This window comes from Empidonax traillii, unplaced genomic scaffold (assembly GCF_003031625.1).
Source record: "Empidonax traillii isolate 1590-97213 ecotype Southwest subspecies unplaced genomic scaffold, ASM303162v1 scaffold141:size962631, whole genome shotgun sequence".
Classification (NCBI taxonomy): domain Eukaryota; kingdom Metazoa; phylum Chordata; class Aves; order Passeriformes; family Tyrannidae; genus Empidonax; species Empidonax traillii.
Window position 1 is genome coordinate 589707 of NW_020955334.1, and position 16799 is coordinate 606505.

Here is a 16799-nt window from a genome sequence, read left to right on the forward strand (position 1 = left end):
TAAACTCCAAGTACGTATGGCCAGAACGTACTGTTCTCTTATTTAAAAGTCTCTATATTATGCATCACACTTACTCTCTTGTAAGAACTATTTAGAAATAAAAAGAATTCACTTTCGTAAAACACAGTTAGACTCTGAATATATCCACACTGCTCAAAAAAAGAAGATAAACAAATGAGCTCGAGCTCCCAACTCCATGAACCGGCTTACGGGTCAGCTCACCCTTGCTCTGTTTCGCACCACTCCAACCAGGTCTCTCCAAGGCAAAGCTTGAGAAGAGTCTGGACATGGATCCATGGATCCTTGCCAAAAAGGCAATTAGAGACAAGACCATGTGAGGTTGAACTTTCTTCATGCTACACAGTTCCCCAGCACTATCCCGCGTGACTTCACACACTGAGGCACTTTACATCTTCACATGCCTGTGTAACGCAAACACCACTCTACTGAGCTGCAGAATAGTTCTATCTTTATTTCAGACAACTTTAAGGCAAAATCACAACAAAACACAGGAGATGATAACTGTGTGTTAGGATCAAAAGTGGACTGGATGAGCCCAGAGAAGACCAAGGACCAGCAGTACAGAAAAGTGGATGTGGCTGGTGTGTTCTAAGAAGGGTTAGCCATAAGCACTCCTTACATGAGGCCATCTGAGCCATGTGGCTCTGGGGACTGGTAGCTGCCCTTGACTGTCTGACATTTATCACCAGATGTAACACGAGCCTCATGCCGCACATGGCTGTGTGAAGTTCAGTTCCACTGATCTCAGTGGAACTTGTTACAGTGTAAGCTGCTACGCACCACAAAAGAAGTGTTAGGACTTGACAAAAAAAGGCTAGGGACAACAGCATCTCATTTTGTAACTTCCTCCTAACAACATCTAATGATGGGAGAGGATGTTAACAGCAAAATTAGACACCTGATGCTGCAACAGAGGAAGGAGGATTCTGCCTCTCACCATGGGACTGGTTCCTGAGCAGGAAAAAGTCCTCGCAGATGAGCGATTTGCCGAGGCACAGGCTTTGGCCTCAGTTTACTTCTCAGTAAGGAGAGAGTAACTTTGCATTTGATTAAATTATTTTTCTGGTACAACTGCTTGAAATGAGAAACCTTTGTGCTCACCTTACTTTTAGACCGCTGGGCGAACATCGGGTAAATAACAATTGTTTGGCATGACAAAGGTAATAGCAAGCATCTTCAGTATTTTTTAAAAAGCACAATATTTACCATGTCCTGAAGAGATCTGTTGCCTTTTAGTCTCTCCTGTGCCCTTTAAACAGCAAGATGAATAGATGCATTTTCTACTGGACCTCAAAGAGTAGCTCACTAAACTTGAAAAAGTCTGAAGCAGCATAGCACTTGCTTGATTTATATTTCAAACACAGGAATAGTGCCTTTGTGTTAAAGTGCTTTGCTGAATCAGAACATAACTTATGAATATTGAACCCCTCTCTCTCACTGCATTCCTCTCACCATCAGCAACAGCCACTTGAAACTACAGGTTGTACTTCCCTACCTATTCTGGCAGGATGGTAACTTCAAACAGCTTAAGTTCAACAGAACCCCTAATGCAAAACTTTAAACATACTAAGGTTACACATTTTTAACATATATTTAATGAATTTGTTGTGTACCCTGCAGTTACAGCTTTGGCTTGAAGGCACAAATATTAAGGCACAATAAATGCAAATAATGTATACATTTCAATGTGCTGTGTTGAAGATAACTTTGTACTACACGGTATTTAGGTATAATGACATGTCATTCAAATGTTTCCTCAAGTTATTTTAATACCTTTTTTTCTCTGATAACCTGGATAAAAAGAGGAATGTATGTTAAATTATTTAAATATTTCTTCAGTGCAAATGTGGTAGTTTTCTTCTAAAGTACAGAAGATTGAGATTGATTTTTCAGCATTTGGATTTTAGCAAAATAAAACTGATATTTACACTCATCTTGAACAGCATTATTTGAACTATTTATCAAAAAATAAGTATACTTTTTTCTTTCTGCTATCAAAAACAAAAAGTATTTTTGGCTTCTTCAAGTCTTTTTTCTATCAACCTGCATAGCTACTTATAGCAGTTGCTCTGGACAACTAAGTTGCACACTACCGAATCTGCTGTTTAGACACAGTTGTCACGACAAAAGTGACACTGAAAAAATTTTGGTTTTGCTTGTTCTCAAAATATTTTTAAAAGGAAAAAAAAGACACATTCCAATTATTTTAATAAGCTCCAAATATGCACCCTAGACCTGTTAGGTGTCCTGCACCTGTTTAAATAAAAGAGATCTCTACCACGTAACTTTCAAACAAAAACTGAATCTGCCTAATTTCCTTAGCAACACAAACATTATTAGTTGGATAGGAAAACATATTGCACTGAAATTAAAGAAACAGGGACAGTAAAAATTTTCTTCTCAGTATTAAATAGGAAGGATGTCCAGTGCAAAGAATCGCCCCCTCCCTTTCCTCTCCCGCTGACACTTGCAAACATTGCCACTGAGTTTAGATGATCTCAGGGTTACATTCTATGGAAAACAGTTAAGGCTCTTAGGAATCACAGTGCAGTTTCGGTTACGCATAATCCTGAGGAAGGATCCAAGGAGGAGTCTGTGGTGAGCTGACCATTCTGAACAACTTCTGGGTAATTCTTGCTGAAGTATACCTAGAAAAAAATATTAGATTCTGTGAGCAATTATGCCTCAAACACCTTATGGCTTCAAACAAAACTTGTGAAGATAAACAGAGTAGAGATAAATACATATCCTTAAGGAATTCCAAAAGAACTTCAGGTTAGTGGCCTTCAGTAACTGTATGTCACTGAAAAATTAGCAAAATTACTATATGATCTTCCATTATAACAAAACATGAGAAAAATCCCACACAACCTGTAGATCCCCTCAAATTTTGTTAATTCAGATAAATAGATATGTTTTATTGCTTTACATTAAACTGATAAGTAAAAATCATTTTACTAGCTCAAAACATGGAGATAAATTAAAAACAGGATGACAAAGAGGCTGTGAAATCTTGCGACTGCACAAGGGTTTCTCATTTTCACACATAAAATGAGCACAATGGATTTGGATGTTAAAATCAGGTTGTAATCCCTATATTTTACAAACTATGATTGACAACCATTGAAACTTCGAAGTATATGTATGAAATATCCCAGCGTTTAATTTGTGCTGCAGAGCAGTTATAGGGCCTATAGAAATGTGATCTCTGGATAGCGAACCACAATAATGAAAGAAGAAGCAAAAGCTTTAACAATGACTCAACCAAGCAACTTCTCTAAAACGTAAGATGATACCGAATAATAAGACAGTTCTTTGCCAAGCCTTTGAGTTCCTGAATTCTACCAATTTCTAGCTCAACTAGAAGAGATACAGGTTTCCTGATAAATGTATAATCAGAACATAAAGGAAATGAAATGCTGTCAAGTTTCACTGTTCCACAATCATCAGTTTTTAGCAGCTGTATCATATCTCTGTTCCTTGACAGATGCGCATAACAAAATGAAATAATGTCAAGACTTGTGTGCTCTTATCTAAAAATGTGTTTGGGTGAAAAAGGACTTCAAATGTAATTTTTTTTTTCAAAAAAGAATGTGAAAAGTTTTGTTTGAGTCTTTAAAAACAGAAAATACACTATCTTTCTGAAGCTGACACGTGTCATGAGTTAGGTCTCATAGTCAGACTGCTTTGACTACAGCTTATGAAACATTTCTGCAATTTATATTTGAGAGTGTTGTCAACAAAGTTCAGTTTGTTTCATAATAATATCCTTTTCATATACATGAATACAAGTATAAGACACCCAGGATAAAAAAGAAATAGTCATTCTGCAAAATCATTCCTGTAAGTACCGCTGTCATCTTTCGTGCACACATGCTAACACAAGATATACGCATCTTTACAAGTTTCAAAGAATATTAAAGTCTGATTTGAATCCAGGGAAGAACTGGAAGTCCTGTTAAGAGGCATTCCTCAGTAACCTGTCACAATCAGATGCAACAGAGAGAAGTTAATGAGGCTGCTGCCTGCACACACGCTGCAGACTGCAGACAGCAGCCCCAGTTGTATATTCCCATCCCGTTCCTGGTTTAAAACATAAAACTTTGGCATACTTTTAGTGCAGCTTTTGAATGTGATTTTTTTTTTTTTTTTTTTATGGAAAGCTAATAGAAAACCTTGGCACATTACTAGAGGTTTAATGAAATGGCAGCTGCTTTTCAACTGTCTCATTGCAATTCTTCCCCTGAGCCCAATCCCCTCAAGATATTAAATGCCCAAGTCTTTATACAAGTTTCTTCCACTGCCAACAGAGCTGCAACCTTTTTAAAAGTAATCACTGAGGTGAGATAACACCTAGTATTTTAATATTTACACATCTGTCATAGCTTTAAAATAAAATAAAATGACCCTTATTTTTTCCTCAAAGTGCTCAAAACCTGACTGGCAGAAACCCAGCCCTATCCTGATGCCACTAAAGCCTGCAGAAAAGCCTCTTGCGACGCTGCCTAGAGTGGGGAGAACACACCAACTTCTGTTTATCTGAATAATTGAGCACCTTTTTTTTTTTTTCCTCTTTTAACGGTTTGAAGACTGTTTCTCACTTTCCCGTAGGACTTTCTCCTAGTAGCTTCTTGTGAACTGAGCAAAGATAAAAAACATAGTCTCACAGTGTCAAGCACAACTCAACTGCCATCAGGCTTACAGGATAGTTAATATACACTCAGTGGTCTCCAATTTGAGCTGTGGCTGTGTTATTTTCTTTGACATTTGCACAAAAAACAGGGATATTGAGCGACCAAGAGAGATGTACAAATAGTACAGTGATTTTGGATCAATTGGGAAGCCTCAGGCTGCAGCACCAGCTCAATCTTGCAATGCTTAGCCAAGATGCCCATAAGAATTTCTGTTTAAATTATGTTAGTCTTCCAATTTCAGACGTGTAGTCCCTCCTCATTTGCATTTGAAGGATACATGCAGAATCCATACCATTCCAGAAAACGCACTGAAAATCTCACCTTAATGAAAGAAGTTCTTGGTGCAAGTTTGTTTTGCACAGGTCCAAATTGCAATAAATCAAAATAATTGTTGCCAAAGCACAGCCACATTCCAAACCATTTTACTAAGCAATCCGCTGTAACGCCTTTTGAAAAGTATTTATATATGTCATATTACCATTCCTTTTTATGTGCAGCATACCGTTTTCCAAGAACAGAAAAAAAGCTTTACGTAGAAACAGTTCTTAGTAACCACAGCAGGAATGTAGGAGACCAACAGCAACGCATGCAACAGACTTACTAGTCAAAAAAGAAAAGCCATTGGAATCAGCTCTTCTGACTAAGCAATTTCTCTGAAAGTATGCACGAAGCACAAGGGACAGCAAAAAACAAAAAGCCTGAATTATCCAAGTCCTTCAAACAGAAAGAACTGTAACTCTGCTTCTGAGTAGCTGCTGACTGGAGATACAGTCTCTCGATTCCCATATTTTTGGGCCGAGTGCGGATAAGCACCATGCTTTGCATTCTTGGCAGATGCTAAAGCTTGTATCTGCCTTCTAGCCTGGGAGTTAGCAAACTTTTTCATCAAACCACATTTCAGCAGAGACTGGTTCCTGGATCTCTTCCCTTCCTGTACAAAATCACATAACATTGATGTGGTAACTGCAGATGACTGTATGGGCAAGTAACATCAGGCAATTATTTTTATACATTTTGAATTATCTTTGAATGCAATTGTGCAATTGAGGAGGGCTGCAGGGAAGGAAGGAGACAGCATGACACGGCTAAATTTCTGCAGATGACAGCTGGACAGCCTTACCTCTTGCCTTTCCAAGGATCAAGCCTTAGGAAGCTGGCCTTTATTTTACAAACAATGGTCATATGAATTTGAAGCTACCCTTTTAAACATCACTTATATAACCTCCAGATTGTCATACACACGCTACAAAAAACACAGCTAATCCATTCCTTTCTAATAATAAAATATATGAAGCTACACTGCAGCAGTGGAGAGGGACAGCAGGACTCGTAACACAGCTTTGTTCAGGACAAAGCTGTTTCCTCAGTTCTGCAATTTGTGCCACACAAGAATTTATAGTGTACGCTCTTAGCTACAATGCTTCACTTGAAAAACTCTTGAAAAAAAAAATGTTTAGCGTATGAATAGACACAGAAATCTCTTCTATAATCTTCAAAAGGTCCTGTAAAATAGCATCCAGACACGACCATGAAGCCTCCATGACAGCACAATCTTTCATTTTCTACCAACTTGCCGGAAAATAGTCAGGTACCTGCCATTTTATGTGTTGTTACCTGTCTACTGCTGTTTTGTTTCCTCAGGTAACAGTCTGGACTTTGTGATCCCCTAGCTCTGCTCCACACATCCAGTGTCTTGAGGAAAGGAAAGCATAAAACCTAAAGACCTTTGATTCTTGTCTCTAAAAGGCTTTCTTAAGTCACTACATGCTTCATATCAGTGCCTTACTTGAATGCTGAAAGTACAGTTACATGAGCATTAAGCAAGCTGCTGCCAAACTGAGCACTGCCAGTCTCAACTGAAGCAATCCTGAAACTTCATTGGCACCGAATTAAAATCTTGCTCTGGACATCCTGTGTGGTAAATTATCAGGAAAGAAGAAAGCAAGCCAATGCTAGTCAAAGAGCTCTTCAATCACAGGTCATTTCTTTTATTATCTTCTTATCTCTGCTTCAGCTTTCCATCTGAAAAGTGGAGATGATATAGCCTCACCTCAGAGGCATATTATGAAAATTAATCCATTGATGTCTCTTAAACACTTTGATTGCCAGAGGAATGTTCACAATTATATTAATAATTCTGTACTCAGAGCAGGATTTGAATAGTAAGCAGTAAATCAGGCACAGAGCCTTGTAGGGAACAAGGAGGCAACAAAACATTCAACAGCTGTTTGTTAATTGAGCCCTGCTCAGCCTATGTGCAGAACGGAGCAAGGGTACAAGAACGAAGTAAGAGAATACACAACAGTAGAAATGTGATCACACCCCCAGAGACCGTAATAAAATGCACAGGTAATGAAACCAAACTAAAATACAATGGGAACTTAAAAAAATACACAAATAACAGATAAATGCTTGACTCTGCAGCCCTAACATGTTTTTTTACAGGAAGTTGTTTTAGGATCAATGCCCAGCACAGGTATGTCATATATTATTTACACTTACTGTTTTGTGTACATACAAAAGGAGGCAAGAAATCCAGACAATCTTTCAACTTGGGAGTATATAAATAAACTTATAATTTGGAAGTCCATGTACATCCCACTGAAAATTATGGCTTTGCCTTGCAAAATTGACATACTCTTTAGTGGAAGGTTTACTACAACACTGAATATGCTAACTTGAGATAAACAAACTACACAGACAAACTTAATTATCTCTTCTTCTAAAATTACCCGTTTTGCTGTTTCAAACAGAGAAGCCGCTTCAGTCTTGCCCACTTGTTGCACCATTTTATAAAACAAGCTGTCTTGCTCTTGAAGCAAAATGTAAGGTTCACCATATTCTTTCAGTCTTCCTGCATCTAAAACCTGTTAAATCAGCAAAAACCAACGTATTAACATAAGAAAATTAAAAACTAAGTGTTAGAGACTAAAAACCAAATGTAGGCGACTACAAGCAAGGGGGAAATGCATGCAATTTAGTACTAAAATGAATTTTGTACCCTGAAAATGAAGTACGTCCTCTTCAAACTAGTACAGCACTTTCTCAGTTTACAGACCTGTTGTACAGTTTTTAGAGTGCCCTACAGCCATTCCACCTATAGGAATCCAATGTAAAGTTATGCAGAATATGGAAATACAATGTTTGTGCAGCCAACAAAACAGCTTTCAAGATTCATTGTGTAAGAAGGAAACAAAGAGCCCAAAATGGGCTCTGAAGTAAACAGCTGTGGGTAAAAACCACGCAATAACCACCAAGACGGTTAAGGGAGAATAAGTAGGTCTTTTGAATTAGAGGAGGTGAAGATGTAATTAAAGAAAATGAGGGTGTTGTTGAAAAGATAAACAATTTCTTGCATCAGTTTTGCCAACTACGTGTTAGAAAGATACTTAACCCTGAACCTATTCTTTCTACATAAAAAAAGATGTGATGCCACCACAGGCATAGGTACCCATAAAGAGGGGAGGGGAGAAAGAAAAAAACAGAAATTAAAAATTAAAAAGTTAGCAAGCTACAGAAAATATACACAATCAAAAATATCAGAAAAAAAAGACAGGAATAAGCTGATTGAACCTCCAAGAAAATATTCTCACACTAGTGACTCAATTTAAGACTGTACTATAGCAAATATTGTGCTTACATTTTGAAAAGCCTTATGGGGTTAATTCAGGGAACTTTTAGACTAGCATGTATGTTCTGAGATAGGACAGTGATTTAGTTAAGACAGTCATTAAAACAGTCAGAAAAAGACACGCAGGTCACAGGTAGAATTTGTTCTCTACAGCATTAGCAATCACAAATCTGATATAATTCTTAATGCACCATAAGAAAACTAAAGCAGATATGGTTTATATGGATTTCCAAAAGATATCTGGTGTAACTAAATAGCTGTGCTACAAGGGACAAATCTTTTCAAGAACCTAAACAGAAACTGAGATTAGAAATACACAGTACAGTTTTCTTTGTAGAAAGCTGAACAAGTAGGAACCACATGATTCTGGCATATATGGTAGCTATGATTGTGTTAGTCATCAGAAAAGGAGGTATCAGAGAAGTGACAAACCTGCAAATGACACAAAAATGTGCAGGTAAGTCTAGGCCAGAGATTCAGATACACCTAACTAACCTAAAAGAATGAGAAACACAATAGCAGGGAAATGTCAATATTGACAAATGCAATGCACTCAAATACCTAACTGGCTTATGAATTAATGGTATTGACTCAAGAAAGAGATTTGGGTATTAGTCCACAAGTTCAGTACTTTAGGCCATGAGTAGGAGTAATGAAGTTTAAAAAGAAAGAAAAAAAAAAAAAAAAGAAGAGAGAACGAATTTATGTGAGAAAACAAAGTAATTCAGAAAATATTTTTATTCTTATATAAATAAAAAACTGAATACACATGGCATGCTATTGACAAAGATATTGCCACAAAAAAGGACTTCAAGGACTCAAAACTCAAGCCATAATTGTGGTGTACATACTTGTGAGGGGGGGGGAAAAAAAAAAAAAGGACCTCATAATTTCAGGAAAGAAATTAATAAAATGTATTGTGAGGACAACTTCCAAAATAACAAAAATAGTTTGCAAACTTGTGTTTGAAAGAAGAATCTCCAATAAGCTTGGAGGTAAATCCTTTGTCCTGTGAGGAAACTCTCCAACATGCCCTTTGCCTGCGCGGCTCCTTGAAACAAAGCACCCTGATGGCCAAGGGCACAGCAGATCTCCAAGTGGCCTGGACTCTGGTCAGTGACAAAACCCACAGCGAAGGGGCACAGTTTTGTCTGCACCACAGTGAAAATAAGGTGGAGAGATCGCTGCTGACTTGTTTGACACCAGGGACCCAACACCTGGGGAGAGGCACCCACCCCTTCCCTTCCGGTTCACTTAAGTACAGGGCATTTGAATGGAAAATAACTCAGCCAACAACAGCAGCATAATTGCATCTAATTTTATAAATCGTATGCACAGAAACCTACAAGAAGATATTTGCTAATTTCAAAAGCTCGTAACTTAGAGCATCCAGCCTATGATTTTTCTTTGCAAGTGATTTCCAGTACTGTTTGGCATTATAGCTGAAGAAAGTGCTCATGCAAAAATGTTGTAATATTAGTAATATTGCATAGCACAATATATAGTAATTTAATATACAATAGCTGCAGTATTTTACCTGCAAAGGTATAGTTGCACAGATATTTATTTTTCAATGTAATTAGTCCTATCCCATTTAATCTGATATTTAATGATTCATTACAAACATAATTTTAATCACAATCTTTTCTATACCACAGTATGTCACAATTAGGGACAGCTTCCTTAAAAATGCAATAAATTATCCTATACAATTCAACATTTAAATCTATGCCACAGCACAGAACATCTCTGGTGCCTTGTATAGCTTTCAGCATAGCACTGTATTATACAACCACTCCTTAAGAGAGGAAACAAAAAGCACCTTCATTAAATATGTCTCTTACAAAAAAAGGACTGCAACAGAAAAATAGAGGGTTTTAGAAAAATCATATTACTGCAGTATTGGAATTGTAACATTCATTTTGCAAATATCTGAAACAACCACAAACACCATCTTTCACCTCCGGAGAACCTGGGAAAAATGAAAAAGTTATTCTTCCTTGAAAAGTTTTAAACAGCCAAATCCAGAAGATGAATGGATAGAGTGAGCAGTTTCTATCTAGAAAAACCACATTCACATTTTAAACAAATCATTAACCTATTCATAGCCTTTCTTCGGGAATAAAAACAATCTTATGTTATGAAAATAGAACAACTGTAGGAAAACAAGTTGTGCTTTTTAAAAAAATCTGAAATGAAAAATAAAGGAAAATAACGAATGAAACCAAACAGACAATATCACTCCTACAAGTCAGGAATACTCTATAAACCCTGTTCACCAAGAAAAAACACTGTCTACTAACTGCTGTCATCTATGAGACAAAAGAGAAAATTTAAGCTGATTTACTTGGATACGTTTATATATTTATACATTTATTAAAAAGCGCTTAGACAAAGAGATAGGTACTCTTCTTTGAAGAAATATGTGCTGATAAAATTTAAATAAATAAATAGGTACTTTGGCTAAGGCTTTGCATACTCTTACTCACTGACTCCAAGCCAAATTAAAATCATTAGAACTTCAAAAAGCCAGCTAATCATTCAGGAAAGGTGGAATCTGGTGTTTACCAGTCACATATTTTCTGATCAACTTGCAGCGCTTATCACAGCACAATCCAACAGAATCGAACCCAGATGTGTTCCAAGGCAGTTGTACCAGTGGAACTTGATACAGAAAAGCCAGAGAAGCTTGTAGCTGGCGAAATCAGATCAGTAGGGAGATTAGAGAGGACACACACAGGAGCACTTGACTCTGAATCAGGCTGCGATTTCATCACAGACTTTAACGCAGATATTGAGAGGGAGGGATTTTGCACAAATCAGTCAACTTTTCAGCTCCTTGGTTTGACTCTTTATAAAATACACCAAATAAAGACTCATAATCATTCTGTGGGAGCTAACTGCCTCTGAAATGCTTAAGACAGCCCATAGTAAAATAAAAGCAAACAACATAAAGCTACATAAACCCAAAGTGGTCATACATAAAACCAGGGCCAGATTCTCCAGCCTCTTGCACTGGCAGCTTCTTTTAACTTGCCTGCACTGTTCTTGCCTTTGAAGTACCACCTTTACAACTTCAACAGGATTTTCTCTAGTGAAAGAGTAATTCCAAGAGCACAAAATTTACAAAACTGGTTGCTGGCGATCACGCAAAAGAAAGCATACAGGAAAATTTTTATTCAATGGAATTTGCTCACCTCCCTGGGTAAGGTGAAACCACTCTTTACCTATAGCTACCCAAGTTAGCCTTACTCAAGCAGCAATACAGACATCTTAAGTTCAAAGAGGGCTCAAATGATATATTCTTCCTGAGTAAAATCCTTGCATGCCACCTAATTCTACTCCATCTAATGTTTCATTCTTGTTGAATAGGCTGGAGCAGTGACTTTTCATCCCTGTTGTGATCTTTTCAGAAGGGTAAGTAACATGTTGGGTAAAAAACAAAACAGTTTTGAACAGCAATTGTTTGATATTTGAGGCACAGAATAACACAGAAAGAGTGAGATAAAAAATGTCAGGGAAGGACAGACAGACAATAAGTATTTGATCCTGACTGACCTGAAATGGCAAACATGAAAAGATTATTAGCCATTTAAATGTGTTGTTTATGTTAACTCTAGTTCACACAGAAGTAGTATTTGCCTATGCCACAAAAATGTTGCTGAACTAAATTTGGGTAAGATTTGACAACTACATTTTGCCTGAGCTATAACCTAAAAGGGTATTTACCCCCACCTTGCCTAGGCCTCTCCCCAAATCCCCAAACTTTGCAGTATTTCCATTCCATAGCCTCATGGTTTAATGTATTAACCAAGACAAAAAAGCAGGGGAAGGAAGACAAAAAGGAAAACATAAAATGGTGAAAAAGAAACCTGAGATCCATTTCACAAAGAAAAGAGAGAAATGAAGCAATGAACAATGAGGATACTACATCAAGATAGTCCAGTCAAGCAGAGATCGAGGCAGCAGAGCCAGGAGAACACCTTTCTCCCTGATGACTCCTGCAATTAATTTTATTGTTCTGTTGGCACAGGATTTTGGAAAAGCAAGGACTCATTTTGTAAGTGAATTTTAAAATTTTCTTTGTGGATTAATATATGTAAAAGAAGTGCCATTCGCCACAAAAAGAGAAAGAACAAGGGCCTTTAGAAACGCTGTAACAAACACCATGTACTTGCTGCTACCCATAGACACAAAAAAAGAAAGTTCTAAATCCTGCGTTTTCAAACTTTCAGCAACAAAAGCAGACAAACCAAGAGAACAATAGTTATAAAACATTCTGAGAAAAAAAACAGTCCAAGGTTGGAAGTGTTCAGCAACAGAGGAGGGAGGCATGGGAATTTATTTCAATTATTATTGAGGAATGACTAGTATTCTTATTCACGTTCATATTCACCATAAAGCCAGAGGGGAAATGGGACATTTAAGAGTTGATCATAAATGTTTTTATTTCCTATTCAAAAGGAAAATAATTCAAGCAAATTATCTCCTTGGGAATACATCTGATTTAATTTAGACTTGGAGAAGACATCACCAAACAACAAAATTATTATTAAAGTTCAAAACTCTGCTAGGAGTACAACTTTGAACAATGTTTTCCTCAGAGAGCATACATCAAGATGATCTTCAATAAGTCCTGGGAAGAGGGGAATATTCAGGAGATGCTTCTGGTTACATCATATTATAAGAAATATATTTACCCAAGACAATACATAGCTTTGTGGGAAAGAGTCAACAGCCTGTGTTCCAGTTGGCATTAAGTTCAGATGCAAGCATGTTCTGTCTATTCCGTCTCATCATGGTTTGTCAAAACAGACCAGAAGCAAGCACATACTTCTCTGAAGAATCATTTATAAATATCAACTCATCTAAACATATTGCGAACATCGAAGAACAGTGAGAAGGCTGCAGATATAACTAAGAACTATTTAGAGATTGGTTTTTTCTTTTCTTTTTAAAGTGCCCCTCCCCTCTTTTTTTTTTATTGTTGTTGGTGGAGTTTTTTTTGGCTCTCATTTGGGTTTTTAAATTTTTTTAAGTCTTCACTTTTAATCAAAGTAGACCCCAAGCTACTTCAAGGTTACAAATTACTCCATCAGTAACTGAAAACAAATTTTAGTGTCAAATAACCTGCCACTGGCCACTGGGATTTGACATATAGCCCCTACCCACCTTCCCCTGCTTCACAGAAAAGGCAACTTTGGACATTTTGTTCTGTAATCACAACAGTGCATTTCTTTAAACTGAAACTACTCTCGGGCTGTAACTTACGGGAGATTGAGCACTGCCTGGGAAACTGTTGTACATAGGTTTTCTTTAAGTTTCTTGCAGAGACCTAAAAATCCATCTTCTTTTTCTCCAATGGATGGCATACCACTGTAAGCTGCTTGGAACGTTGTGGGGAAAAATATCAATTATGTGTGTAGCAATGAGACTCATTCTACTGCTAATCATTTGATATTAACTCCTTCTGTATCTTGTTGGAGAAAAGCAGCCTGTAAAAACCACACACTGCAAATGACTCCTGTACTGTACAGTTTCCTCACCTCAAAACATCGACACCAGCATAAGTTCAACCCTTGCCTTAGAGGCTATGAAGGGACCTCATGCCAGTGCTTTACCAACAGCTGTACATGTTCTGACAAAACTCTCCCTTGGTCAATCAGTAATGGCTGCTTCCATCACTGTAAAGCCGCATTTCTCAACTGGGACTGAAAAATGGCTCAAATGTGTCCCTGAAGCGATAGAAGATATACTTCAGTTTAAGATATCCTAGTCTTTATTAAGGCTTTTGAGTGCCTTAGAAAGTTAGATAAGCTACACAGATACTATACTTTTCAAGAGGTTAAGGAATATTGTTGCAGATGACTGAGCATGTCTCCTGGTTTTATCAGTTTCTGATGACAATGAACTTGTGGCTCAGCTGCCATGCACACAGTTTCACCTTATCAGAAACTCTGCTCAGAGCATCAGCCACCAGCATGACCTGGACTAATTTGCTCCTAAACAGTAATACAATATTTCTGAGAGAGCAAAAATAATTCTCTAAAGATGTGCTAGTATTTCTACTATAGTCTAGATGCCATACCATTGTCTTTGAAGAAACATCAGCCAACCATCCTGTTCTTATACTGATGGTAACACATTCACACACAAATGCCTGACAGAATAAGAAATCAAGGTTCATCAAACACTGGCTTCACTTCCTGTAGAATTCAAATCCAGCTGAAGTACTCCCTTAGTAATTGGTTGTTTTATTTAGGCAAAAGAAGAATCTTGTTGGGCAGCCCTCTTGAAATGAGAACAGCTTTTAAGAACTCAAAGATGCAAGGCATGGCTTAAAACTCGCAAAGAGAATCAACAATTCTAGTATATTTTCGAGCTCATTGGGATTTTGATTCCTTTTAGAGACAGCTGGGCCAGGTGTGATACTTACTACTGTCATAGACATTTCTCAGCTGACAAGACTTGCTCTGATACACAACCATCACACAGTTCAGTATTTTATGCAAAACATGGCCTATAAATCATTACAATATCTTTTCTTAATGGTAATTGCTCTGAAAGCAATAATTTCACTGTTGATGTTTGTGGAACTGAACTATTAAATTCCAAGAAACAACATGGAAGGATTTGGTTTTCCCTTGTGGTTTGATAAATATCAACCTAGTTTCAAAAGATCTGGGAACAGTGAAAACTGCCTTTGTTCAGAAGCAAAACAAAACTGACCATTTCTGAAAAATCACTTGCTAGACACTCAGCTCTTCCAGAGACTCTGAAAGACTTGATTTAACAAAAGAAAGGAGAAATCTAATGGTTCCCAGGCCCTCTGCTCTCCATGCAGGTCCCCTTCCATGAGTATCCTCCTTCATATTCTTATCTTCACATTTCTTTACTCACTTTGGTCCCACAAGAAAACTGGGATTTTTCTTAGGCTGAATTAAAAAATAGTAAATTTAGTTCCAATATTCCCTAGTCCATATTTTCAAGACAGAGGCTAAGTCAGGAAAGGAGTTTTATTAGTGTTTGTTCCTTTTGAAAAATGACAGGAGGTGCACTAATACGAATGTAGAAATTTTACTGTGAATTACTGGATTCAGACCCACAAGATGCTTCAAGGTTTTTATGAAAAATCAGATGCCTAGTTGCAAAAATTTGGCATTCATTCTAGCTACTATAATGCATTAAGCTCCCTTTATATTCTTTTAACAGAACAGACTTCAACAGCAGAAGTATAATATCCAATAATATTTCACCACACTCCAGATACTGGGCTAATAAAAAGGTCAAAACCCCTTTTGGCTTTGTGCTACAGAACAAAAAATCACAAAAAAAAACATTTTATACCCCTGCAGTTGTCCTGACGTAGAATTTTGTAGGACTGAACAGAAGTTCTAAATGTAGTCCTAATTATTTCTTATTTTCATAAAGTTTCCTGTTCTATTGTCCAAGGCTCGCTCCAAGAATATTTACAGTCTCATCAATCCAACTCTCTTAGACATCTTGAGCACTTGAGGGCCTCTATCTGACAGTGGGTAGCCCTCCACCAATGAAACAGTCCCATATGTACATACATAAATGAGAGAGTCAACACACAGTTTTCACAAAGAACTGTTCTACAACTAGGACTGCATATTTCTGTATCTTGTAACTTATGTACTCTCCTCTAAACTGAATGTCAAGATTTTCTGTAAAACACATTCACTATCCTGCAGTGATATTTAAATAAATGGGAAAAAAAAAAAAAAAGCCAAAGGAAGAGTCAATAGACCATAGCATTCGTGACTTTAACTCAGTATTATTAATTTAAATGTACCACCACTACCTTCCCACATTCTCCACATCTCCATCTGAAGCTGGGCCACTGCAGGGAAAGCTCACATGAAGGTATCAGCAGGACCCATGCATGAAACACAGTGCCTGATTTGAGACCCAGATGTTCCACCGCGGTAAACGCAACATCAGAAAAATGAGAATAACTGAACGAGGGAGGCTTACCATAAAGATGTGGGAAGTTGTTTCCTATTGACCAAAAAACCAACTCAGGTCTGGCTGTGAAGTGCATTGTATTGTTACCCTGAATATTAGTCATTTCAGGATGTAACCACAACAGGTTTTCCCATAAATAAATCAAATCTCTTCCCATGATTCTCTCATCAAAAACTTCCTATTTGAATGACAGTTTTTAATTACTAGATCAGGTTCTGCTTGCATAAAGAGTTTCCATTTCAAAGAAGTATTGCACTGATATGGAAAACTCACTATGGAGAAACATATTTGTCATTGAAAATGCACAAGTTTTGACTACTCTGTGGCTTTCCTCTAGAGATGCCACAGCATAGCACACACAGTAAACAACTGCACCAGGTTCTCAGCAGATGCATATACTTTATTTGCTATTGAACCACTATGTTCCTGGGTGAGGCTCAACTTCTGTATGCCTCTGTTTTCTC

At 37.4% G+C, this 16799-nt stretch overlaps 1 protein-coding gene across 5 annotated transcripts in view; it reads right to left on the reverse strand.

The window, feature by feature from the left end:
- Positions 1-927: 927 nt before the first annotated feature.
- Positions 928-16799, reverse strand: part of ABCC4 (ATP binding cassette subfamily C member 4) — a 147820-nt gene continuing 131948 nt past the window's right edge. For all 5 annotated transcript variants that reach the window (XM_027884253.1, XM_027884254.1, XM_027884257.1 and 2 more), the window contains 2 exons: positions 7448-7582; positions 928-2669 (listed from right to left, as the gene is read on the reverse strand). In XM_027884253.1, coding sequence (XP_027740054.1) covers positions 2562-2669; positions 7448-7582 — 243 coding nt within the window. In that variant the 3' untranslated portion in view covers positions 928-2561. The remainder of the gene's footprint in view (positions 2670-7447; positions 7583-16799) is intronic.